Source organism: Monodelphis domestica, chromosome X, assembly GCF_027887165.1.
Source record: "Monodelphis domestica isolate mMonDom1 chromosome X, mMonDom1.pri, whole genome shotgun sequence".
NCBI lineage: Eukaryota > Metazoa > Chordata > Mammalia > Didelphimorphia > Didelphidae > Monodelphis > Monodelphis domestica.
In genome coordinates, this window is record NC_077235.1 from 22,854,744 (window position 1) to 22,882,395 (window position 27,652).

The 27,652-nt window shown below is 46.7% G+C and overlaps 1 protein-coding gene and 1 long non-coding RNA gene across 2 annotated transcripts; both read left to right on the plus strand.

The window, feature by feature from the left end:
* The first annotated feature begins 371 nt into the window (after positions 1-371).
* Positions 372-2,626, plus strand: LOC100020116 (E3 ubiquitin-protein ligase RNF170-like). Its single transcript, XM_056809654.1, has one exon. The coding sequence runs from the start codon at positions 792-794 to the stop codon at positions 1,560-1,562; it is 771 nt and encodes a 256-aa protein (XP_056665632.1). The 5' UTR covers positions 372-791; the 3' UTR covers positions 1,563-2,626.
* A 14,669-nt stretch (positions 2,627-17,295) lies between these two features.
* LOC103096545 (uncharacterized) lies at positions 17,296-26,051 on the plus strand. The gene is made up of 4 exons (XR_008914410.1): positions 17,296-17,516; positions 21,405-21,944; positions 22,770-23,093; positions 23,712-26,051. It is a non-coding gene; the product is annotated as an uncharacterized LOC103096545 (long non-coding RNA).
* Positions 26,052-27,652: the final 1,601 nt, after the last annotated feature.

Consider the following 27,652-nt stretch of genomic DNA (forward strand, 5'->3'; position numbering starts at 1 on the left):
GATGAAGGAGGAGAAAGTGGCAGAAGGACCCTGGGTTATAGTAGATGAGGAAGAGAAGAGGGGAGTTCGTTCCCCAAATCACACACGGACCCCATGCAACACACCCACATTCACACTCATTCACTCCCCAATACTCCCCACACTCACATATGCACACTCACCCCTCTTCCCATATTCTCCCCCTCTCTCACTCAGTCACTGAAACACACACAGAGCTCAGGCAGGTGCCCAGTATCTTTAGTGTACTCCCGCCCCCTCCCGCTAGAGAACGGGTGGAGGAGAAGGGGGAGGAGTAGAGAGGGAGAGAGAAAAAAAGAAAAAAGGGGAGGGTGGAAGAAGATAGGGAGAAAGGGGAGGAGGTTGCCTAGCAACCGGAGGTCGCAAAGAGTGAAGCCCTTTGTGCGTGCGTGCCTACGTCCGCGTGGACTGCCCAGAGTCCTAGCCGCCGCCACAGCAGCAGCAACTGGCACTGCAGCAACAGCCACAAGCCGTGCTCCGCGGCCGCTACCGCCGCCGCCGCGCCGCCGCCGCTGCCTCTGCCGCGCGCCACCTCGGCAGCAGCAGCAGGAGCCACTTCTCCTCACGCTCCTGCCTCCCGCCGTCCTCCGCTCCGGAGAAGCCACCGAAGCCGGGCCACAGCGACCCCCGCTGGCCCCGGACAGCACTGATCAGCAGTAAGTTGAGACCCCCAACTGTCCACCAAGCTTGGGGACCTTGGACAGCGACTCTTCCCTGTCTCAAGCCGGGGCCCAAGTGCGGACCAAGTGGCCCTCCGCGGGGCCACCGCAGCTATGGCCAAGCAGCCCTCCAAGGTGCACGGTTTGCGAACCGAGGACTCTCTTATCGAAGGAGTCAGCGACCAGGTGCTCGTGGCTGTGCTGCTCGGTTTTGCTTTCTTGGCCGCGGTGGGCTATGCCCTGCTAAGAAATGCCCAGCAGCACATCCACCCCAACAACCGGGAGCTGGTCCGGGTACTGAGAGAACAACTCCACAGGGAACAAGACCCCCCGGCTCCTAGACCGCAGTTCTATACGGACCTGTCCTGCCCCATCTGTTTACATCATGCCTCTCTTCCTATCGAAACCAACTGTGGCCACCTCTTCTGCGGCAACTGCCTGATTGCTTACTGGCGTTACGGCTCCTGGCTTGGGATGGTCAGTTGTCCAATCTGCCGCCAAACAGTGACTTTGCTGTTTCCTGTGTTTGGCGAAGATGTTCTCTCTGTGGATTCCAGGCGTTTGCACCAAGATATTCACGACTACAACCGAAGGTTCTCTGGTCAGCCCCGGTCTCTCACCGACAGACTTATGGACCTCCCCACTCTACTAAGGCATGCATTCCGGGAACTGTTTTCTGTGGGCGGACTTTTCTGGATGTTTCGCATCAGAATTGTCCTGTGCTTGGTGGGAGCCTTTTTCTACCTGATATCACCTCTGGATCTGGTTCCCGAAGGCTTGTTTGGGATTCTGGGGTTTCTGGACGATTTCTTTGTCATCTTTCTCTTGCTTATTTACATCTCTATCATGTATAGGGAGGTAATAACACAAAGGCTAAACAGATGAAAAAAGGTTGGAGAAGCTTGTTTGTTGTTGTCATATGTGTCCTTAAAAACGAACCACTTGAATATCATTAAAAGGTTCACAAAAAAAAAATATTGTTAGCTGGTATTTGTTTAGATGTTGAATGTTTGCAAAGTGCTTTGTAAAATGTTATCTCATTTGAGCCTCACAGTAACCTTGGGAAACAGGTGCTATTGTTTTTGTCCCCATTTGGCAGATGAGAAAATGGAGGTAGGCAAAGGTGAAGTGACTAGCTTCAAGTCACAGAGCTGGGAAGTATCTGAGCTCAAATTTGAACCGAGGACTTCCTGACCCCAGGTTTGGTGCTCATCATATTAATAATAATAATAATAGTTAAATTGTTTTAAGGTTGGCAAAGTGCTTTATATAAATATATCTTTTGACCTTCATAACAATCCTAGAAAGTCGGTGCTATCCTAATTTCCACTTTGTAGGGAGCAAAAACTGAGAAAAAGGTTAAATGACTTATCTAGGATTACAGAACTAGAAAGTTCTGCAGATGGTCTTGAAATCAGATTTTCCTGACTATAAATTCAGAACCCTAACCACTATGTTACCAAACCTGATAAACATCTGGGAAAAAATGATGGGAACTATAGTGAACGTGTTGATGGTTCCAATACTAATGTGAGATGATAACTACAGCTGGCTGTATTTGTTTACTGGTTACAGACAACCTCATAGCTGACCTGGTGAGTTTAAAGGAAAAGGGATGCTTTGGTGGTATCTTGACTGTAACTATTCCCCCAAATTACTCCAATTAGCTAGATTGTAAGATTATAAGGGGTGGCAAGGGACCTGAGGGGTCATCTGGTCTAAATGACTCATTTGGCAAATGTGGAAACGGACCATGAGGGGAGACTTGTGCAAGGTCACACAGATAGAAGTGGCAGAGCCTGGGCTCAAATCCAAATCCAACATGATTTCACTGTAGAATTGTGTCATTTATCCACATATAGATGTATTTATGTGTCTTCACTGGAAACCTATGTGATGTGTAGATATTGTGTAAAAAAATTGTTATTAAAGTGAAACGTTGCATGAAATTTAATGAGTTGGTCTGTGTGTGTGTGTGTGTGTGTGTGTGTGTGTGTGTGTGTGTGTGTGATAAGTAAGTTCTGGGTACCTGGAGCATCTTCCTTCTTCATTGCAGCTTAAATATTTTTTTTCATCAGTTGGAGCTAAAAGCAGCAATTTCCACTTAGCACAGATTTCAGCTGGTTTGTACTTTGGTTGACATAAAGCGATGTTTTAAAATCTGTAATTTGAAAATCTAGCACAGTATTACATATTCAACAAGTGCCTATTGAATTTAAAAAGTATGCATTTCTTCTTGACCAAAAGAGGTTTCACCTGTGTAATAGTCTGGCAATGACAACCAAATGACTACATTTGAGACAAATTAGGAGCTAAGAAGGAAGTATCTAGTTGCCTTTGATGAGTTTGAATCAACGGGCATGGATGAACTATACCCTCGGGTCCTAAAAGAATTGGCAATCATCACAGGTGATATCCAAAAGGTTATAGAAAATAGAAAAAGGACCACAAAGTAATAGAAAGTCAAATACAATTCCCCTTTTTTCAAAAGAGAGAAGACAACCAGATCTGCACATTAAATAGATCAATAAAGTTTCACTATGGTTCCTGGAGAAATACTGGAATATACCATTAAAGAGACAGTTAATAAACATCTAGTAAGGGAAATGGTGATTACAATGAGCCAGATCAACCTAGACTAACTACCTGCAATTCCTTTTAAAAACAGGGTTGCTAAGTTAGTAGCTGGGGGAAATGTTATAACTACAGTTAACTAGATTGTGGAAACATTTTGATAAAATCCTTCCTAACTATTCTTTCAGAGAAAATAGACACAGACGGATTAGACAATAATATTAGAAGCTAGATTTGAAACTGGTCAGATAAGCCAGATGCAAAGCACAGTTGATGTTTCAGTGTCAATATTGGCAGGAGGTCTCCAGGGAAGGTACCTTGGGGATATTTCCTTGGTCCTGTGTGAGTTAATATTTTTATTAATGATTTGCATAAAAGAAAAGCTGTTCAATTTTTCAGACAAATCTCATCCAAAGCTGGAAGGGCTAGCTAATACGGTGGATGAGAGAGCCAGGATCCAAAGCTGTTGCTAGAGCTTTGGGCTGAATCTAATAAGCTGAAGTTCAATAGAGAAATACATAAAGCCTGCACTTAGGCATAATAAAATCAGAATCACAAGTGTAAGATGGGGGAGGCACAAATAAGCAGTTCTGAAAAAAAGATCTAGGGATTTAGTCAGTGGACTACTGGCTCAAGAGGAGTGGGAAGAGAGGACCAGAGAAGCTAACGTGGTCTTGGGCTACATTGGCAAAAGCACAGCTTCTGGAAACTGAGAGGCAGAGGCAATAGTCCAACTGTGCTCGGCCCTTGTCAGAGCCCATTTGGAGTACTGTGTCCAATTCTGGGCAGCACAATTTAAGGACTTTGCTATGCTATCTAGTGTCCAGAGGAAGAGAACCACCATGGTACAGGGCCCTGCATCCATAATAAATGAGGATAGGTGGAAGGAACTGGGCATATTCAGTCCAGAAAAGAAGTCTCAGGAGGGACATCATGCAAACTGTCTTCAACTATATGAAAGACTGTCATGTGAGTGACAGATTATCCTTGTTTTAATTGATCCCCAAAGACAGCACCAGGAGCAGCAGGTGGAAATTGCAAAAAGGAAAATTTAGATTTGATGTTTGAAATAACTTCCTAATAATTAGAACCATCCCCAAACTGAATGAGCTGCTGAGAGAGGTAGTGAGTTCTCCGTCCTTATGGGTTTTCAAGTAGAAAAAGGAAAACTCTCTTTGGGGGGATATGATACAGGGGATTCCTTTCATGTGTGGTTTGGGATAGATGGCTGCTTAGGGTCCTTTCAATTCTCAAACGATACAATCTATGACGTCATTTGATTTTTAGTTCATGCATGACACACGTCAGGATGCCATGGTATGATGTTATACAGAGCAGCCAGTGATGATAGTGGATAAACATGTCACTCACTGAACTCCCTTGCATAGAAAGTGCTATCTAAGTACCAAAGGGAAACAAACAGAAAAATACAATTCTCCACCTTCAAATTGGGGACACCAAATGGGTGTGAACTCGATTGATTCTATATGAAGTAATTCTAAGTGACTGATGACTTGCGATGTCCCCTGTAGTGAAAAGTAAAGCCTGTCATTCCCCATTCCACTTTAGTGGGAAGGATTTCAGGATAGGAGAGATTATGAGTTGAGGGAGCCCACTGATGTCCATCTCTTTGGGAGGTCTTTTATTTCTATGGGATGGTTTGAATGAGTAACGCCCCAAGCAGAAAACAGGTCAGGCTACATCTTAAATTATCCGTAAATTCTAAGTCCTCGACCCAATCTATGATGTGGCTGGAACACTTTTTGCAGAAGCCTCAGAGCTATAGGCATTAATCAGATAAAGGAGAGTGGCTGCTGTGCCCATCTATTCCATACCTACGATCACAAATGATGAAGGGCTACTTATGGAAGCAAAAGTGAGGTCGATTGGATTGCATCTTCAGAGTCTCTGGACTGCTCCAGCTGTTCTAATTCAGGTACAAACATTGACTTCATTTTCAGATTTTTGAAATTCTTCTCAATTTCCTGGTTAAGGTAAACCTTTACAGTGTATTGTAATATTATGATTTGGCTCAGGTCAGGGTTAAACTAAAACAGACTGAAATGAGAACACACCAACATCTTAGAATTTTTAGACCTGCTTATATACCTTGCATTCATTGAGAGGAGGGGCTGTTTAAGATGGGAGGGATCATGGACCCCATTGGCAGTCTGCTGAGAAGACTTAGGACTCCCCAGAATACTGTTTTTAAATGCAAAAACAAGGGGCAGCTGGGTAGCTCAGTGGATTGAGAGCCAGGCCTAGAGATGGGAGGTCCTAGGTTCAAATCTGGCCTCAGACACTTCCCAGCTGTGTGACCCTGGGCAAGTCACTTGACCCCCATTGCCTAGCCCTGACCACTCTTCTGCCTTGGAGCCAATACACAGTATTGACTCCAAGAGGGAAGGTGAGGGGTTAAAAAAAAACACATACCTTCTGTCATAGAATCGATATCCAAGGCAGAAGAGTGGTAAGGACTAGGCAAACAGGGTTAAAAGTGACTTACCCAGGGCAACACAGCTAAGAGTTTTTCAGGCCAGATTTGAAACCAGGTCCTCCTGACTTTAGGTCTGGCACTCTATTTACTGTCCTATCTAGCCGCCCCTTTAAAAGGATTTCTCATTCAGCATATTTAACCCTGCAACCAAATCAAATATTTATCAACTTGTTTAATTCAGTATTTCAAATTACAATAATATGTTCTCTAGAAGGCAGCAAGGTAGAATGGAAAGAGTACTGGCTCTTGAGTCAGACGGTCTAGATTAAAATCTTACCTCCAGGGGTCAGCTGGGTGGCTCAGTGGATTAAGAACCAGACCTAGAGACAGAAGGTCCTAGATCCAAATCCGGCCTCAGACACTTCCCAGCTGTGTGACCCTGGGCAAGTCACTTGACCCCCCCATTGCCTGGCCCTTACCACTCTTCTGTCTTGGAGCCAATACACAGTATTGATTTCAAGACAGAAGGGAAGGGTTTACAAATAAATAAATACAATCTTACCTCCAATGATCTGGCACAAATCACTTAACTTAATAAGAGATAACATTTATGTAGACCCTACTATGTGTCGGGCACTGTGTTAAACACTTTGTAATTATAATCTCATTTCATCCTAGCAACAACTCTGAGAAATTGGTGCTGTTATTTTTCCCATTTTACAGATGAGGAAACTAAGGCAAACAAGTTAAGTGTCCAACATCACATAACTAATGAATGACTGAGGCCATATTTGAATTCATGTATTGCTGATTCCAGGGAAGTTACGTGGTACAGAGGATAAAGCCCCTGGCCTGGAGTCAGGAAGACTCATCTTCCTGAGTTTGAATCTGGCCTCAGATACTTCCTAGCTGTGTGATCCTGGGCAAGTCACTTCAACTCCAGATGGAGTCACAAAAAGACATACACAAATGAAATAAGGGAATAACAACAAATTCCCGATTCTAGGTTTTAACCACTGTACCACCTAGCTAGCCACCTAGCTGCCCCTGATAACGATTTTTTAAATGGAGTTTATTTTTTATAAGATTACTAGTAAATAAAAGCAGACCTGATTTGGGTGGATTCGTCTTTTATTGGATTAACTTACTTGATTTTTGTCTCTTTTATGTTGACAGTTGGATTGTTTAGAAATGCTAGTTGGAAATAATGATATTTTGACCCTTTAATTTCCTTCGTTAATCCTTTGGCAGATAGTTAGCTTTTTTCCTGTCTTTTTTTTCTTTTGCAATTGCTATAATTTCCAGTTCCGTGATTAGTAGAAATAGTTATAGGGGGCACGTTTGTGACATTTTTAAGTGGGAATGCCTCAAATATTTCTCCACTGCATAGTATTTTGGCTCGTGCTTTAAGGCAGATACCTTTTATTGTTTGGGGGTGAAATTCCTTCATTTCTCTTATTTCTCTCTGTTGGAGGGAGCTCATTACTCGACAAACACTGAAATTCAAAGTTCAAAGCAAACTACGTTCTTTCATGGTGGATGGAGGTAACCACCTCATCCCAGTTGATCAAATTAAACTCCTTTTGTTTTCTTGTTCCAGTAATGAAGACCCAGCACACAAAAGCTGATGTGTGGGGGTTTGATGACTGTACAATGGGCAGCTTCCATGTAATTAGTTGTCCATTTTGTTGTTTGCTCTCTTTCTGTGACTGGTAACAATGCTACCAAAGGATACGTTTCAAAATCATTTAATTTCTTTGAGTTTATTATAAATCAGAAATCCGGAAAGATACTTAAAAAGGCCATTTCACCCAACCCCTTTATTTGACAGATGAGGAAACTGAGGACCAGAGAAGTTAGGTAGCTAGGCGGTACAGTGGTTAGATATCAAGTTATTCATTCTCTTTCATACTTGTTAAGTATGAGAGAGTGTGTCTTCTAGTAGATGAGAGAACTGACTTTGGAGTCAAGAACAACTGATTCAAATTCTACTACAAATTTGTTACTTAAGTAACAAACTGGCTAGGTGATCCTGGGCAAGTCATTCCACTAACCTCCCAGTACCCCAGAAAGCACTCAAACTATAAATTGCTGACTTGGTAACTAGCTGCCTTCTGCAGACTTCCTACTCAGAAATGAAATCATAGGTTTGATTTTTAAAAATGTATTAAATATGTAAATTAAATTTTATAGCATTTCCCTTTTTTGCTGAATTCAAATGGCCCAAATGATCATGAATATTGCATGTTCAAACAATTATTTAGGTCATCATTTAGTTGCTATATTAATTTCTAGGCCAGTTAATTCTCAAGATAATAATTTTTAATTAATTATTTATTTATTCATTTATTAAACCCTCACCTTCTATCTTAGAATCAATACTGTGTATTGGCTCCAAGGCAGAAGAGTGATAAGGGCTAGGCAATGGGGGTGAAGTGACTTGCCCAGGGTCACACAGCTGGGAAGTGTCTGAAGCGAGATTTGAACCCAAGATCTCCTGACTCTAAGTCTTGCTCTCAATCCACTGAGCTACTCAGCTGCCCCCAAAAGGTCTATCTTTTGAGTAAGACAGATTTCTACACACCACTGTGTGTGCATACATATATACATATTCTTCTATCTTTGAACCAATTCTGATGAGAGTGAGGTTTAAGCAATGCCCACCTTCTACTGTAAGAGCTCTTCCCTGTGTGCGTCTTTTATGTGAACAAATTTTTCTCATTCAACTTTTCTCTTACCCCTTCTCCCAGGACATTCCTCTTTCTCACTCCTTCATTTTTTTGGAGATCACTCTGACATAACCGACTCATCTACAACTCCTTTAATTTTTTCAGAGGGGTCAAGCAAGCTTTCCTTCAAGTCTCTGCCTGCCTCACAGCAGACTTAAGATAGAGCCTCAGGCCCAGATGGCTTGTTCTGTTTTTTAACCCTTACCTTCTATCTTAGAATCAATACTATGTAAGGGCTAGGCAATGAGGTTAAGTGACTTGCCCAGAGTCACACATTTGGGAAGTGTCTGAGGTCAGATTTGAACCCAGGATCTCCTGTTTCTAGGTCTGGCTCTGAATCCACTGAGCCATCCAGCTGCCATCCAGCTGCCCCCCCCCCCCCGCCAAGTTGGGTTGTTCTAGTGAACTTAATCAGAATTTTGTGAGTGATCCTCATCTAAAGTAACAGCAACACCAAGATGAATGAAACCAGGTCTTTGGCTATTCTAAAGTTAAATTTAAAACTTTTGGTTCTTGGTTTCCATACAGTTTATTGATATTTACTTGAAATAGAGAAAGCAAATTAGGTAGAGATTAAAGTCTATCTAATTTTGACCACGTGTCTTTCCACATTGCTATCTCTCCCAGCCACAGTCCTCCACTGCTGCTGTCCAAGGAAATAGAGAGCAAGCTCTTCCTGGCAACCCTCTTTTATTTGTTTCTTTTGGTCCGACCTGTAACCTTTAGTTCCAGGTCATGTCCCCCTAAGGGCCCTTCACTTGTTATCTCTCTTTGCAGCGTTCATTTCTAATCATGCAGCACAGGGATACAGGTTGTATGACTGGGGGTGGGGGAGAGGGGAAGGTTCCCTTCACACAATCCCCCCTGTGATTCTATTGGGAGATAAGCATATTGAAATCTCCCCAATTGAGGTCTTTGGGAGATTAACATACTTAGTGTCTCCAATGAATCATTTCACATAACCAGCTTATACCTCTAAAGATTCTCTTACTAGAGGTGAATAAAATATTGCACTTTAAAAGGGGGAATTACAACAATTTGGGAATAAGAGGGAAAGAAAAGAAAAACAAAACAAAAATGATTGATAAACACATTGACAAAAAGTCAATTAGGGGCACCACTGCCCTTTGGCAGAAGAGTTTACATTCAGAATAAATATGTTCAATACCCTTCAGTCCAGTCCGTTATGTCCCAAAGTTTTACTCTGTATCTTTTGATGTAGTGTGTAGTATCTGCAGGTATTCCCCTTCCCCCTGGGGTCAAATGAACTGCATCCCTGCTGTTGTGCCCAAAGACCCCGGTGGGAAGGGGTTCTATTTATACAGATATATATATATATATATATATATATATATATATATATATTATTTACTTCCCTACTAGCTGGCCCTTCTGTTAGCCTACCTGCCATCATGCCAGTCTATCTGCTGCTAAGGTACTTAGAGAGACCCAGAAGGAGAAGCTCCCCATCAGATCCTGCCCTGGGATATTACAGGATCAGGACTTTGGAGAGGACAGCTTAAGATGAGATCTCCTTTTTTTCACAGATATCCTACTTAACAGCTCTTGGCCCTAATGAGTGTTTCAAAGCTAAACAACAAACCAAATTACTTTCTAAAATGGTTGTATTCTTGTTCCCCATACACTAGGGTACCTATCTTCCACACTCCCACCAATATAGACAATTTCCATCTTTGTCATCTTTGTCAGTTGGCTGATGTCAGGTAAAACCTCATAGTTGTTTTAATTTCCAATTCTCTTGTTATTCGTGAATTAGAGCATCCTTCCGTATGGGTGTTACAATTCTTCTTCTGAGAATTATTTGTTTAAAATCTTGGATTAGTGCACTATTGGAAATGGCTTTTAGTGAGTGTGAGTATGTATCACCTCTGTGTATCTTTTAGTTCTTTATATATATTAGCTAAAAAACCTTATCTTGGAAATTTTTTAATGATTTTTTCCTATTCTATCCCTTCCCATTCTACCACTTCTAGTACATTAATTTTGTTTGCGCAGAAACTTATTGGTCAATCTAGTCAAGATGATCTATTTTTTTCTTTTGTAATGGCCTCTCTGTCTCCATGAGATAGGGCAGTGTGCAGATGGAAAATTTGCAACACCTGAGCTACATTCCCAGGATCCTTTTAAGTTACGTCCTCATTTTACATAAGGATGCTTAGGAGATAAATTTGGCTGAGACCCACGCTGTGGGGCTCTTTTTTGGGAGCTTGTGCTTTTGGTAAAGTGCTGCAGGTGTGAGTCTGGCTCTCTTTGTTCTGCTCACTTGACTGAAAGAACATTTTTTTCTTTTCCCTCTCTTTTGATTTAGTATTAAAATCGCACAGGGGGCAGCTGGGTAGCTCAGTGGTTGACTCCAAGACGGAAGGTAAGGGTTTTAAAAAAATAAAATCGTACATATTTTTAAATACTAGGAGTATTTATTCATTTTTACTTCTACAAGCAGTTAGGTGGTACAGTGGGTAGAGCACAGGGCCTGGAGTTGGGAGGTCCTGGGTTCAAATCTGACCTCAGACACTTCCTAGCTCTCTGCCTTAGAGTTGTTACTAAGACAGAAAGTATGGGTTAAAAAAAGGAATACATATCTTACCCATTTTAAACCCATACCTTCTAGCTTAGGATTGATACTAAGTATCAGTTCCAAAGCAGAACAGTGGTAAGGGTTAGTTGGGGTTAAATGATTTATCCAGGGTCACAAAGCTAGGAAGTGTCTGAGGGCACATTTAAACTCAGTACACTCGTCTCCAAATCGGGCTCTCTACCCATTAAGCCACCTAATAGCTTCATCACTTCTATTTTTGAAAAATGATATTCTCTTTAATATTTAGGCTGTACATCCATTTAGAATTGGTAAAATATGGTACGAAGTTGTTATCTAAGCCTAATTTTGATAAGCTCATTTTCTGGCTTTCCTAACAGTTCTTTTAAAATCAAATAGTTAAATTTGTTCCTAAGTAATTTATGCTTTTTGGTTTGTGAAACACTGAGTCATTTAGTTCTACACTTCTGATTCTCCCTTGTCTAGACGGTTCCATTGATCTATATCTCTTTTTTATTAACCACAACCAAAAGTTATTGCTAACTGCTGATTTATAATACACCTTGAGGTTTGAAGGTGCTGTTCTTAAATTCTAGATCTTTTCTTTCCCCCAAATAAATTGTTATTATATTATCAATTTTTGTAAAGCAATTTTTAAAGGATCCCTTTGAAGTTTGAACAGAACGTTTTCAAGGAGGAAAATTGGAATGAGGCCTCAGGACAAGACTGAAAGAGGTAGATCCTAGATCTAGAAGGGAAAGGGATCTCGGGTGCTTTTGAGTCTGACCCCCTTATTCAGCAGATTTAGGAGATTAACCCAAGAAGGCCCAAACCTTCAACTGACAAGAAAATAAAGCAGATAATAAATGTTTTCTTTCTCCTATCCGCAATGTCCTGTAACTCCAAGGAGTTGATAGTGTAATTTTACTTTGAAGTAAAGATTCTCCTCATCTACTTCTATCTGCACCTTAGGAATAAAACAATTTCCTGTGTCAGTTGAACTGACTTTGGTCCTTCTCAAGGCCTTCTTCAATTCTGGTCCCTTTAAAATGACAGTTTCTTCCTGAGGCTGAGGGAGAAGGGAGTATCCTGCCTTTCCCTGTGGTCCCAAGGATGCAGAATAACTTTTTTACCCTCTTCTGAGAAGCATCCTGTCAAGGCAATCAGGGAGCCAAGAACACTGTCAGTCAGCAACCACAAATGAGGGTTCTCCACTGTGAATTCCACCCCCATTAAGAAACGTGCTAGTGTTCTAGTAGGAGGCCGAACCCTGCCACTATGACTCCCTGACCTCTGCACCACCTCAGGGGCCACTTCTCTGTAACCTTTCCAGATCTTCCAGCTGAAAGTGGTCTTTCTCCTGACTCAAAGTTCCCTCCCTCCCTCCCACACAAGCTGAACCTCTGCTTTGCCTCCATCCCGCCTCTAAACTTCTCTTAGACATTTGGATCTGCACTAATGGACTGGAAAGGTCTAATTTTAATTAGACTTAAATGCAGTGGATAGTGATTTGGGCCTGGAGTCAGGAAAACCTGAGTTGCAAATTAGCTTCAGACACTTACTAGCTGTGTGACCCTGAGTGAGTCATGTAACCTCTGTTTGTCTTAATCCACTGGAGGAGGAAATGGGAAGCCACTGGAGGGAATATCTTTGCCAAGAAAACTCCAAGGACAGCATGGTGTGCTCTGATCGGAGGTCAGGAAGAGGCAGACAGAAGTGACCGACAACAAGTGCTGGGGATGAGGCAGCAACAGTCCTTGCCCTCAAGATGCCCAACAGAATGTTTGTAAACTTGTTGACTTTGACACTGAACCCTGGGAGGTTCTGAGCCAGATATATAGGGGAAAAAAGTCAGTGCCCAAAAGGCAACAGCAGGACCCAAGAGAATAGAAACCAGGGCCGCCAAGCACGCCCAGACATTCGCCGCCTAAGTGCTAGGAACCCGGCTTGAACACAAAGTCTGGAGTCAGGAAGCAAAACTGGAAGAATGAGTTGGATTGTTGTTTTTTTAAGGATGCTACCATAAGGGCCTATTATTATGGTGACATATAAGCCAAAGAAATAAAGCTCTAATTAGAGAATGACTCTAAAACAAATATAAGCAAAGCCTCAAATAGAAACAGATCTTTGCTGGTGGGAGACCAAGGCACTGAGACTGCGGCTGGGAGGAGGCAGGAGCCAGAGTACCATCACCAGCAACCTCCAAACAGCCAGAAAGGGAGGAAGAAGGGGAGAACACTTACCCTGTGGTAGGCGGGGCCTCCCCGCTCCTCCTTCAGAACTCCGCCTCTTCAGGCCCCTCACTGTGGACATGGCCGAGACCCTGGCAAGACCCACGGGGCCTGGCCCCGCCCACCTCTCAACCAAGGGGACGGGGCGGGCTTTTCCTTCCTCCCCCCCTCCAATAGACTGCCAGGGATGGGGCGCCTGGACTGAGCTTCTCCAGCCTTTGCCCTTGGCCTCGGACCGGAAGCAGCTTTGGAGGAAATCGCCTTGGCCTTTCCTGAGAAGAAATGGCTGGCGGGGTGCAGAGGAAGGCTCGCAGGACCTTTTAGGAAGGAGTAGGGTATGGTCGGGACACGTCTCCTGGCCCTGAGGGAAGAAAGCAAGAATAGGAGGGATTAAAGGAAAAGGGCTGACAAGACTCTGCCATGACTGCGGCTACTGCTTCTGGGGACGAGGCTGTAGGAGAGGGGAGGGCTTAGGAGATGTAGATAGGTAGACTTTTCAGGAGGAAAGAGACCCCAAACTGGCGCCAGCCCCACAGCAGGGCCCTTTTCGGACCACTTTTATCTTGGGGCTAGGCAAGGCTACCAGCATCTTCCTAATAGCTGGGAGAAAGGGTGGAGAGGGAGGGAAAGCTGCTGATTGGCCCACTCGAAGGGGTTCTGGAAGCCTATTGCCTGAGAGCAAACAAATTTGATTGGCCGGTGCGGTTGGGGGAGAGGATGGGGCTGGACAGCCTTCCCAAGGCACACCCTGGTCTACTCCTGTCCTGGGCTGTCAGGACCATGGACAGGGATAAGGAGAAGGAAGGGAACCTTCTGGGCTCTGAGGTTGGATGAGGGGAGGATCCACCCCCTTTCTGGGAGACACTCGGGTTAGGAGGTAGGTCTTTTCTGAATGAGGGAGGAGACTCCCTAGAAGGGAGTCAGTTTTCAACTTCACATGGTCACTTTGATATTCAGGAATGGCCAAAGAGGTGGCCATCTGCCAGATAGGATGGGAGGCAAAGCCAACTGGTGGAAGCTCAAATGAAATTGCCCAGGAGAAGGCCATGATTGGCTGGTATGGGGTGTGGGTTGGGTGGAAAAGATACATTTTCTCCCTTCCTCACCACATTCCTAGCCAGTGAGGGAGGGAGTCCCCTACCTGTACCCTGGTACCTCTTGGCCATGGCATGAAACCTGTAAAGGAAGGCCTTCTCCTATGTTTTATGAGTCATTATCAATTGCTTCTCTCAGATGTGGGTGCCATTAGGGAAGTCCCCAGGGTCTTGTGTGATATGGGACCTCCGTGCTTAGGAGAGTTGAAGTGCCAGGCCCTAGGTAACTTATTGCCCTGATAGATTAGGTTTGTGGAGTTGGGTTGAGTGTCAGGGGAGGTTTCATGACAAGGAAGAAAATCAATAGAAGCAGATACCAACAATACCCCCCCACCCCCCAACAAAAGCCAGAAACAAATAGGGAGATATTAGAGGCAAAGCAGGGCACCTGCTTCACTGGGAAGAGGGGATATTAGTGGCTAATGACTGGGTCCTTATCCATGTAGCTGCAAGGCTGTGCCAGGAAGACAACAACCTAAGGAATTGTATTCCTGCCCATTAAAAGTTTTTCACAAGTGACATATGTAAACCAATGAAGTATTGTGTTTTTTTCTGAGAATCCTCTACATCTGCTGCCTACATTTCATGTCTTGCTCTTCTTTGTTACACTCCAGAGCTGTGTTGGTGAACACATGGCACATATGCCTCAGCATTCTGAAGGGGGATGCTCTGTTCACCCTCTCCATAGTGCCTGAGGACCTTTTTTGGATGCCCGACATCTCTGCCCAACAGCCCAATGAGAGCACTTCCTCTCCTGTCTGGGGTAATTGGAGGGGGCTCACAGGCAGCTGGAGGATGATGATCTCTAAAAGGTTTGCCAACATTGCTCCAGAGTATCATGCAGAATGCACCCACCCCACAACTCTCACCCTCCAACTTGAACCCAGGGGGCTAGGGAAACAACAGCAGCCCCACCAGCCACAGGTAAGCAGTGGGTGACCTTGACCCCAAATGCTACAAGTACTTCTGTGTCCTCTTTCTGCCAGTCTGTGTCCAGGGTGAAGGAGAACCAGGATAACTCATAGAGAATAATCCTTGCACTATATCATTGTAATGTCCCTCTTACATCAAGGAAATTGGTGTGTCATTTCCTTTCTCTGTTTTTGATCTTCCTGCAATGGGGATCGGGCACCATATTTGTGCCATAAAAAGAATCTGGCAGGACTCCCACTTGGTTTATGTAGTACTGGGATTCATTATTCTTTAAATGTTTGCTAGAATTCACTTGTGAATCCATCTGGCCCTGGGGATCTTTCTTTTGGGGAGTTCATTGGGGCTTCTTGAATTTCTTTTTCTGAGATGGGATTACTATTTACTTTCCAGATTCACTTCTGTTCATTACTTTTCTTCATGTCTATGATCAGATTTTGGAATGCCTCTTGGAGCCCTTCCTGAGCGTTATATCCATTCTAAGTTTTCATTGAAGTTTTGCATTGGGGTACCTGAATCTCGCTGTCCCCTTGTCCAATGTATGACAAATGGCAGTGATTCTAAAAGGAAATGCAGGCCTTGAGCAGCACATTCAGATAAGTTCTAAATAATGGGGTTTAGCATGTTATATAATAAATGGTATGCATGACTTTCTGCATAAGTCAGTCCTTCAAAAAGTTTAGGTCCCGATTTCTGGGCATGCCTTGAATCTCTTGGCTATGATACACCTGATGATATAGTCATAAAGAGTCAATCTGAAGTTTCCCCCCTTTGTGCTCTTGCTCTTGGGGTCCCTCCTGCTAATGGGTGTTTCTGGACTCTCCCATCCCCAGCCCCAGCCCCAAGGAGCACCCCTTGTGATGAAGCCATCCAAGGACCTTGACCTGCAGGCCCTTCCCTTGATGGGGCCCCAGGCTGTGAGGACTTCCAGTCTCCACTGTCTCTTAGGGGCAGGAGGACTCCTTTCCATCCCTGTTCCACCAGTTCTCCCACCATTCCCCCAGTCATGGAAAGCTCTCCTGCTTAGCTGTCAGTGGATTCCTGTACCCACAGAGGAGCTGGACACATTCATTTTGGGGGGGTGCAGGTGGGGTGCCCCTCCCTGAGGTATTTCCCCCGCCTCAAACCCTCCCAGGAGGAACAGCCCCATCCAGCTCCTGTGGAGGGCCCTGGAGTCTGTGGGGTGGGGAAGGAGAGGAGGTCTTTCTGGGGCCAGAGAAGTCCTGGTTCTTTGCCATTAGTTTTTCTGGAGTCCCTGAACCTCAGATGCTTGCTGTTTGTCTCTGAGTGAAGGAAATGGGTATATTGAAGTTCTGAGAGTGTCTGCATTAGGAAGGCCTGGGTTTGTGTGAAGAGAAGCACAGGGACAGGTGGAGACCCCAGAGCTACTGGAGCTGTCTCCCCCCTTCACCCCACCAGGGGGAATAGAGTGGGGTTAGAGCCCCAGCTGTGATCCTTCTCTTAGACTGTAGACTTTCCAGAGACAAAGCAGGGGTTACCTCTGAGGGTGACAACCCCAGGCACCCCCACTGAGGAATGACAGGTGCCTCCTTTTAGATTTGCCAGGTTGGAGCCTGCTAACAACCTCCATAGGGTAGGAGTTAAATAATGGTAAGATATTCCCATTTTGTGGATGAGATAACTGAGGCCGAGGCCAATTCAGGGACAAGTGAGGCGCCTGCCAGAGCATATAGGTACATAACACAGGATTAGGGGGAAGACAAGTACCAGGCAAGAAGCTAGAAAGTGAGATGTGGAAGTCTCTGTGAGGGGGGTGAGGAGAGGAAGGGGTGTGTGTGTGTGTGTGTGTTCAGGGATTGATGGGGTCCCAGAAGGGGAAGAGTCAAAGGGCAGTAGGATGCCTGGCAGAGCCTGAAAACCATGAAATCTGCTTCATAACCTGGAGTTGTGTGTGCTGCAGGAGCAGCCTCCACACAGCAGGGGGCGTGTTGGGAGGACAGGGAGGCCCTGAGACTGTGCAGGGCCCCCTCCCTGCGTGAGGGCGGAGCTCCGCCTGCTCCAGCCTCCATCTCCCTTGAGGGGCGGAGCTCCGCAGCCTCCATCTCATTCTTCTCTTCTTGGCCTTGTAGAGCAGCCACAAAAGACAAGGGCTGGGCCCTGGGACAGGCCCAGAAGCTCTGGCCCACCTCCCTATCCATGAAGGGGGTACCAGGTCTTACTGTACCTTCTTCACAAGCCCCTCAGCACACAGTCTGAGCAAGCAGCCCCCAAATCCCAACTTGAACCCAGGGGCCTACGGGAGCAAAGGCAGCCCCACCAGCTACAGGTAAGCAGTGGGACATCTCTACCCCAATCCCCCCACTCCTTCGTCCTCTTCCCAGAGTCTGTGTCCCTGGTGAGGGAGAACCAGAAGTGCCCTGAGCTCTCTCCCTCCTTCATTCCCTCATTGACCTTGACCGAGACCTCTACCTTGAATGACTAGGACCATGGGGGGGGGGGCGGAGAAGGGAGTCCGGGGCCCTGGTAAGGAAGAAGTAAGAGCAGAGTCCAGCCTAGGGAAGGAGAGGGAGGACAAGGGGCTGTACCGAACGCGGTAGGGAAATGTACAGAATTAGCAGGGCTCTATCTTCTGTATTCCTGCTCAGTTCCCCAAGTCACGTTGCAGGTCCTAAAATGGCTACCGGCAGCATAGGAGCCATTTTGTTCATTGGAGGGTAAGAGCAGAAAGGGAGAGGCAAAGAATGCCTCCCATTGGTCTATTTCAAAGGATGTTGACATTTCATTCCTTGAGTATTGGACAGGTGACAGGCCATGTAGGACTCCTATTTGGTTCATGTAGTATTGGGATTCATTGTTCTTAAATGTTTCCTAGAATTGATTTGTGAATCCATCTGGCCCTAGGGATCTTTTTCTTGGGGAGTTCATTGATGGCTTGTTGGATTTCTATTTTTTGAGATGAGATTACATAATTCCAGTTTCCTTGCTTTCTGGAATATCATATTCCAAATCTTCTGGCCTTTCCATGGAAAGGCTGCCACACTAACTGGGGCTCCATGATAGGGAATCCAAAAGAAAGAAACCTTTCTGGGTGGTTGTAGTATTTTTTCCTTGGCCTGGGAGCTCTTCAAGTTGGCAGGAATATTCCTGGGAGTGGTTATTTGGGGATTTATTGCAGTTAGTGATCTTTGCATTCTTTCCATTTCTATTTTTACCCTATTTGAAAGACATTAGGGCAAATTTATTTGGTAATTACTTGTCATATGATATGTAGGCACTTTTTTATCATGAAGTTCTAGTAGTCCCATAATTATTAGATCATCTCTTCTGGATCTAATTTCAAAGTCAGTTAAGTTTTTTTTCCCAGTTAGAAATTTCATTTTTTCTATTTTTTTTCATTGTTTTGATTACATTTCAGGTGGGGGTGGTGATGGTTGTTGCCATTTTGTTCTTTGTAAATGAGGTCATTAGTTTCTATTCCCCTGAATTTTATTTTTATGAACTCATTTCCCCCATGACCTTTGGATCCTTCTTTTTCCTTTGCTCAATTCTACTTGGTATTGGACTCAGAGAGGCCCTGAGACTGTGCAGAGCCCCCCTCCCTGCCGGAGGGCAGAACTCCGCCCACTCCAGCCTCCATCTCCATTTAGGGGTGGAGTTCCACAGCCTCCTTCACATTTCTGGCCTCATCACCATGTAGAGCAGCCCCAAAGGACAGGGCTGGGCCTTGGGGTAGGTCCAGAAGCTCCTGCCCACCTCTCTGTCCATGATGCGGGCTACCAGTTCTTTCTGCCCCTTCTCCACAATGCCATCAGCAGACAGTCTGAACAACATGCCTCCCTCCCCCTCCCCAATTTGAACCCAGGGCCCTGGGGGAGCAAGGGCAGACCCACCTGCTACAGGTAAGCAGTGTGCAACCGATACCCTAAATCCCCCCACTCCTTCATCCTCTTCCTCGAGTCTGTGTCTCAGGTCAGGGAGAACTAGAACTGCCCCGAGCTCTCTCCCTCCTTCCTTCCCTCATTGACCTTGACCAAGACCTCTACCTTGAGTGACCAGGACCATGGAGAGGGGCCAGATAAAGGGGTCCGGGGCACTGGTGGGCAAGAAGGAAGGGCAGAGTCCAGCCTGGGGAAGGAGAGGGCAGACAAGAGGCTTTTACCAAAGGCGGCAGGGGAATGTACAGAATTAGCTCGGCTCCATCTTCTCCATTCCTGTTCTCTTCCCCCAGTCACGTTGCAGGTCCTAAAATGTCGGGCAGCTCTAAGGGTAGCCATTTTGTTTGTGGGAGGGAAAGGGCAGGAAGGGAGAGCCTTAGAAGGTCTCCTATTGGTATACTTCAAAGGATGTTGACATTCCATTGGTTGAGTGTGGGACATGTGACAGTCCAGGCAGAAAGCTTTTATTGGTAGGTTTTGGGCATTCCCCACCTTGCCCCTCCCCCCCAACCTTTCTTCCTGTGGCCACAAGCTGTTTGTTTTGCCATTTCTTGGGAAAGCCTGGTGACCCTGGGCCAGGGGAAATCTCATGCCAGGACAGGGAGCCCTCTTTACCTCAGATGTGGTGCCTCCCAGATATGCCATCAGCCAGGCAAGACTCAGTGGCCACTTGGATCTATGGCTGCTTTCAGCTGTAGGGTGAGGGGCGGGCAGGGCTTGTTTGAGTAAGAATCTGTATTTCTGAGTGGCTGGATTCATCTAGGGTTTCAAGTGCCACAGTTAATAAAACCAATAACCAGTTTAAATTCTGAGATATTCTAGGACCTGCTGTCATCTCCTGAAAGGCAAAAAGCCAAAAGCACTATTAGGTGGTGATCTGAGGTATCTGCATCCCTGACAATAAGCCATATAATCCTTAGTTGGAGTTAGGGCTTTCTTTGCCCCTGCAGGGTTGTGCCAGCCATTCTCTGAGAAATCCAGGAAATTCTATTTTTACTCACATGCGTTTTTTCACTCCTGAGAAATGCTGAGTACTAATATCTTGTGTCTTTATTGCAAATTCTTCAAATCGGCCAAATAAAGGTGTTTCTTTCTCATTTTCATGACCTCAAATCTTCTCTTAGACACTCAGCAGCTATGTGACTCTGGGTAGATCTCCTAACCCTATTGGTCTCAGTGTTATGAATGAAAATTTATCCTGGAGACTGTATTCTAAATGCATGAGTACCGTCGTCATATAGAGAAAGAAAGATAGAAATAAGGTTTCCAGCATGTCTAACCCAAAATCCACAGACCAGTTACATCTGCTTCATCATGTCCTAGATTGCCCATGGTCTTAGCTAAACAAATAGTTGGGCCAAACCAGGACCAACCAGGAATGTTTGGTTTGAACTCAAGAAGGGACCAGAGGCCAGGACACCAAGGGAGTTCCCAGACTCCCAGAATGCCATTGTCCCTCCTGGATAGCCACTGCTTGCTAGAGATGTCTCATGTTTATAAGCAGAAGGCTACCAGAGAGATCCTTTCAGAAACCCCCCAAAATGGCAGAGGAAAAACAGCACTCTTTTTAGACTGCCTTTTCAAGTGCAGTCTAAACCTTCTCTGCAGATTCGCAAATTGTCCAGGGTTTCACTTCAGCCCTTGCTTATCACATCCCTTGACCACTGCCAGTCAAAAATCTGACCAGCCAGGCTGTCAAACTGACACACACAACGCTGTGATGCTTACTTGGCAGGACTTCTGGGATTTGATAGTCTCCTCGGAATGTAATTAATTAGTTATAAAAAGAGATGGAGAAGGAAGAGGAGAGCAACTTCAGTCTTACACTGGGAAATGGATGCCAGACATGCAAGGGAATATGCCCGTCAAGCCTTGGTTCTCCTGTGTTTTATGGAAAGTTGCTACCTGTAATTATTACAGACTTTTGCAGCTCCCTGTACAAGATCAGGAAACCCTGGCATGGAGGGGAATTCCATGACCAGGAAGAAAAGCAATGGAAGAAGCAGATGCCAACTGCCTTCAACTCCCTACCCACCATGAACAATTGTGAAGATATTAGAGGCAAAGCAGGACATCTACTTCACTGGGAAGAAGGGACATGAGTGGCTATTGGTTAGGATATTGTCCATGTAGCTGCAGGGCTTTGCCAAAAAGCTTTCCATTTGATCTTTTTCACCTATGGCATATGGGGTAAACGAATGATTTCTTGTGTCTTTTCTGAAAATTCTCCAGATCTGCTGCCTACATTTCATGGCTTTCTCTCATTTGTTTCTCTCCAGAACATGTGGCATAATGCACCCAATGTTAAAAAGAAATGGGCCAAACTAGGAGTCCAGAGGGAAGCCCCAGTCTTGGGTTCCCCCAAAAACTCGTATAGCGTTGGCCCAGAGACACAAAGGACAATGGCTTCTGCCCTCAGAGACACTGAGCCTTCCTCACATCGCCATGATGTCAGTTACACAGTAGGTAATGTATGAACTGTGTGGTCCCCACTCACCCTTAACACTGAGAATCTAAAGTGACCCTTGGCATACAGGGAACACGGACTGTGCCCAGCCAGGACTGACCTCTTCAGGCCTCCGATTCTGGCTCAGAGCAGCAGAGACCAATTTCGTCAAGGCCTTCGTCTGGACAAGGGCTCACGCGACGCTACCCAGCCTGCGTGGCCCGCCCGGACCGTGAAGGGACAGTCCTCCCGGCTGCCTCTGGCCCCTACTCGGCCGCTAGGGTTCTCGCCACAGTCCTGCCCTCAACCATAATGAATGGAGGAATGAACACGGCCGAGGTCCTGGATTCTCGCTCAGCCTCGTCTCTGCCAGGTAAGGATGCGGGGAGCCTGGCCTCCCGGATACCCCTCCCACCAGCACCAGGCACCAAGTCGGTTCCAGGAGGGAGTCCTGACCAGGGCCTGGGAACAGTGGGTCGGAGCCTTGCTCATGGTCTCCTTCGAAAGAGGCCCTGTGCTCCCTTACGGTCTCCCTCCTCTCCCTGGCCCTCTCGCCCACCGAGATGAGGACGGAAAGCCCCTGCTGTCTTCAGTCCCTGCGTCCTTTGGGAAAAGCGGCGAGAGCTCGGACTGTGGTCCTTTCATGGTAGCCCCGCAGGTCTGTGAAGTTGGCATCCTCCTCGGGGATAGTTGGTCTGCTATTTCCCGCTTTCCCAAAGGTCTCCGGGAGGACCAGACTGGCCCTCTTCTTCCTCAGTGCGGAGCCCTAGGTAGAGTTGCTGCGGGGGCTCGGCCTTCTGGGCGCCATGGCCCCTGGCCACAGCAGGCTCCTGGATGGGGGCTGAAGGGGCAGAGATGAAAGGCGGTCTAAGGGGAGATTCTGCATTCAATGACATTTTCGGGGGCTCACCGTGGGCTGATTTTGAGGGGAGATGCCCATGGCACCAAGATCAACCAACCAACATCAGGGCGGCAATTGGGATCCCTGCTCTTGCTCCTTCTCTGAGGAATGTTTGAGGAGACGGGTCACGTTTCGTGTCCCAAGGGACCGGGTTCCAGCAGCTCACTCACCTCCCCAGTAGAATTCAGGGATCCAGCTTCCCCATGGCCATCCTTATAATGAATGAATAGACTGTAAAGAGATTGGAGAGGAGAAGTTCTCACATCAGTTCAGCCTCATTGTCTTCTTTCCCTGCAGTGTGTCCTGGGCCAGAGGCGGAGCCCCAGCCCCATCCCCTTCAACCGGAGGGACCTCAGAATTGTTGGTGTTTCCACGGGCCCCCTCCGGGACAATGACTTTTGCTCAGCTGGTCCCCTGAAGCATCCCCTCCAATCTCCGTGATGTCTGTTTCAAAGTACATAATGCTGGACTTGGCTGCCCCCCCCCTCTATTGACCAAGAAAGTTCTAGAGGATGGCATTCCGCGCATCTCTACCAGACCTCGCCGGTTGCCCTTCGCGGATGGCCACAGGAGCGGAAAACCCCACCCGATGCTCCGCTTGCTTCCGGGGGGCTCATTCAGGTGCCCGTCTTCCCTCTCCCAGCATCTGGGATCCCCCTTTCCCCTGCTTCTTCCTTAGTGGAAAGGCAGGCTGGAGGTGAGTGAGGAGCCGTGGGGTGTGGGAGGGCCCTTTCTGAATGCCATGAGTCCAGCCCGGGGCTGCCAGCTACTTCCTCAGGGTCCCTTAACGTTTCGGGAAGGACCCTCAGTGGCATCCTCCTGCTGAGGGCTTTTGCGGAATCGGTAGGAGGTGGGAGGGAAAGCTCCTCACTGGAAAGGGTGATGGGAACAGCCAGGGCCTTTGAGGGGGCCATTGAGATGTCCCCAGAGAAAGGTCAGAATCACATTGCTGCGCCTCCCCTCTGTGGGGCCTTACCGTGCTGGGCAGATATTGGAGGTGGCGCTTCCACCAGGCTCCCTGTGACTGCACAGGCAGTTCTTTCTCTGAGGGTGGGCCATTCAAAGTGCAGAGTGGCGCCACCAAGATTGAAAAGTCCAAGGAATTCTATTGCTACCCACGTGACCTTTTCAGTGACTTTTGTAGAGCATTGATCTCTCGTGTCTTTGTCGAGAATTGTCTTAGGCTGCCGTCTCAAGGTGTTTCCATCCTTTCATGGCTTGTCTTCTGCTTCTCTGCAGGACATCCCCTGAAATGCTCCCAGCCTTTGGCAAGAGAAGAAAGGAGGCAAAATCCAGTTTCTGAGCCACAGGCAGACCCACGTCATCTTCTCAATGAAGAACTTGGAATTGATGGTGTTGACATGAGGTCCTGCAGGACAGTGCCCTCTGTCCACCTCGGCTCTGAGCCATCCCCAGAAGGCTCCATGATGTCAGCTGCAAAACAGTCAACAATCACATGTACCCACCCCTAAACACTGAGACCCTAAAGTGACTCTTGTAATCCAAGAGATGAGTTTTGGCACCAATCTAGGCCAATATCCTTTGACTTTCCCCTGAGTCCCCTGAACAGACTTCGACGAGGGCTTTCTCTTGATCAGCTCTCCCCAGATCCTCACAACCTCCAGGACCCTCCTTTTGAAAGCGGAGCCCATTGTCCTGGTTCTCTCCCCTCTTGATTGTTACTTACAGTGGAGACTTGTTCGGACACTTTTCGAAACAATCATAATTAGGTAATCCCTGATGACCTCAGTATAAAAAATGGGTCACAGCTTGTGCAGGGGCCTGGTGCACCTGTGTGTGTGGTCTTGGGGTGATGACATGGATGCCAGGCACACAGGGGAATGTGCCCCTCCACCCTCCACATTTTCTTCTGTCCTCATTTTCCATTTCATTTTTCTCCTGTTTTATATGGAAATTCTCCTATAATTACTAAAGTCTCTTGTAGCTCCCTGTGCCTGATCAGGGGATCCTGGCATGGAGGTAGACTTTATGACAAATAAGAAAAGCAAATGAAGAGGCAGATGCTGCCACCTTCTATCACCCCCCACTGAAAATATCGAAACATTTGGCCGGTGCGGATATTAGAGACAAAGCAGGACACCTTGTACCCTGGGTGAAAGGGACGTGGGTGCCCATTGGGTGGGGACTTGTCTGCGTAGCTGCAGGGCCAGCAAGACTGCCAGAGGAAAAAGCATCTTACAATATAGGGAATCTGTATGTGTCATTTCCTTCTGGATCTAGGATTCCTGGCATTCTACTAAATGCCAAATCCCATTGCCATCATTTGGGACTAACATTGAACACTTGAAAACGTAGATAAGATGAAGAAAAACAAGAGTTCATGGCTTTCTTTCATTTGTCTCTCTCCAGAGTGTCTTCCATGTACAGACTGGTTCGCGCTCACCCTTAACCCTGAGTGAATGAATTGAAGTGGCGTACTCGGACGCGGACTGTGCCCAGGCAGGACTGACCTCTTTAGGCCTCTGATTCTGGCTCAGAGCAGCAGAGACCAATTTCCTCAAGGCCTTCCTCTGGACAAGGGCTCATGGGACCCAACCAAGTCTTCATAGCCCGCCCAGACTGTGGTGAGACAGTCCTCCTGGCTGCTTCCAGCCTGTACGCAGCGGGGCACGTCCCCCATGCCCACGTACCCCCACATGCCACTATGTTTCTCACTAGAGTCCTGCAATCATCAGGATGAGAGTTTGAAAGCAGACTAGTGTCTGGATTGTTACTCAGTATCCTGTCTCTGCCAGGTAAGGATTCAGGGAGTCTGGCCTCTGGGATTCCCCCAACCCCCAGGTAGGATCTATGAGGGAGTCCTGACCAGGCCTTGGGAACAGGAGGTAGGAGCCTGGCTCGTGATCTTCAAATGAGGATGTGTGGACACTTACTCTCTCCCTCCTGCTTCCTGATCCATTATCCCACCCAGACCAGAATGGAAAACCACTGCTCTGTTCAATCCCTTCCTCATTTTGAATGAGGTGCAGGAGGGGTGACTTTGGCCCTTTCTTGGTAGCCCTCCATGTCTGTCATTTGCTTCCTGTGAGGGGTTTTTGCTCTGCTGATTACCCTTCTGATTACCCTTCCCAGAACTGTTGCCAGAAGAACGAGATTCCTTGTCTTCATCCTCAGTGCTGAGCTCCCATTAAAGGTTCAGCTGTGGATTATCCTTGTGGTCACCCTGGCACCTAAACACAGGAAGATCCTGGGTGGCAACTGAGGGGGGGAAGACCAACCTGGCCGTATGCTTAGAGACGGAGCCCCTGGCTTTATTTCGAAGAAAAAACTCCTTTGGCCCTGGTAGCAGGGGAACTTTTCTGTTCCTGTGGGCAGCTGTGGCCTGGGGAAGTGAGAGGGGCGATGTGCCCCTGCTGCAGTGGCACTTTCTCTCTGTGATCATCATACCTGAATGATTGCTGGTGTCTTTGATGGAAATTCTCCCCAACTGCTACCAAAAGACTAGCAGTTTGTGGTTTCTTCCCATTCTTATGTGTTCTGCTGGGAAGTAGGAAGCGCCCCTCATCATCGGCTGACCTGCATACGTTTCCTTATACAGAGTGATCTCTTGGCAATAATAAAGCATTTCTCTTTCGAGACTCCGAATTTCTCTTTATTGGGGTCAACCCGTGGTTGTTCCCAGAAAAGGTTTCAGGTGTTCATGGTGTGAGGCAGGTATGCAGAAAGCCCTTTCAAGGAAAGGGATCACTTCTGTTCCCTGGGAGATGCCTGCTCAGGTTTTCCTTCCTCCTAAGGGATGATTGGTGTGTTATGGAGCCCCTTGACATCCATTCTCACACCATCTCCATCTCAGTGTGTTTTCGGGTGAAGAACACGGTCCAGCCTCTTGCAGGTGTCTTTTACTTCAAACATCAAAGCATGTTATTTCAGTCATTTTTGGAAGGCACTTTGATATTTCTAGCAGTCCTTTCTGCTCCTCAAATGTGATGCCCACATGTGCAGAAGCTGTTGAGCACCATGAATACCCTTCACGTTTTCTTTCACTGATTTTGCTCTTATATTGCAACTCCTCTTATTGAATAGTTATTCCATGTCCACGTTTGTACTCAATACAGAGGGTATGTATGGGCCCAGGACCATATTTAGATATTCAGAGAAGTACGGAAGGACCTCGGAGTTCACTGAGGCACCCCCCCCCGTCTTCTCATTGTGAAGACATTTGTGGAAATAGAGCTGCCGTAATTACGGGACCTCCTTCGAAAGGGGATGTGTGGTCCCTTACTCTCTCCCTCCTCTCCCTGGCCCTCTCGCCCACCGAGATGAGGACGGAAAGCCCCTGCTGTCTTCAGTCCCTGCCTCCTTTGGGAAAAGCGGCGGGAGCTCGGACTGTGGTCCTTTCATGGTAGCCCCGCAGGTCTGTGAAGTTGGCATCCTCCTCGGGGATAGTTGGTCTGCTATTTCCCGCTTTGCCAAAGGTCTCCGGGAGGACCAGACTGGCCCTCTTCTTCCTCAGTGGGGAGCCCTAGGTAGAGTTGCTGCGGGGGCTCGGCCTTCTGGGTTCCCTGGCCCCTGGCCACAGCAGGTTCCTGGATGGGGGCTGAAAGGGGCAGAGATGAACGCCTTTAAATGGGGGAGACACATACAGATCTCTTGGGCCCCTCCCCAAAGCTCTTAACTCGTTTTGTGGGCAGCTTGCCCCCTAGAAGCACAATGAGGGCTTTCTGACACACAGCCCTCCCCCCTCCCCAGGGCCCTTACCTGGGCAGAAAAGCAAGAGATCCATCATGTGGAAGGGCTGGGATGTCTGAGAATGGTGGTGGTTGTTTACTGTGTTCAACAAGTGTCTGTTGGAAACTCTAAAGGCAAACCTGGTACATGGTTCGAATAGAAGCCCCTGGTTTGATAAAAAAAACTCAGTTGGCCCTGGTTTATGGGGAACTTTTCTGCTCCCCTGGGCAGTTGTGCACTGGGGAAATGACAGCCATGCAGGGCGATGTGCCCTTGCTGCCCTGACACTTTCTACCTCTGTTCAGTATATATGAATGATTTCTTGTGTCTTTGATGGAAATTCTCTACAACTACTACCTAATGACAAGCAATTCGTGGTTTCTTCCCTTTTGTTTCTGGGTTCTACTTGGATGCAGGAAGGACCCTTCATCATCTGCGGACCTCCATGAGACTCTTTGTCCAGAAATAGTTCTTGTTATAATAAAACAAAT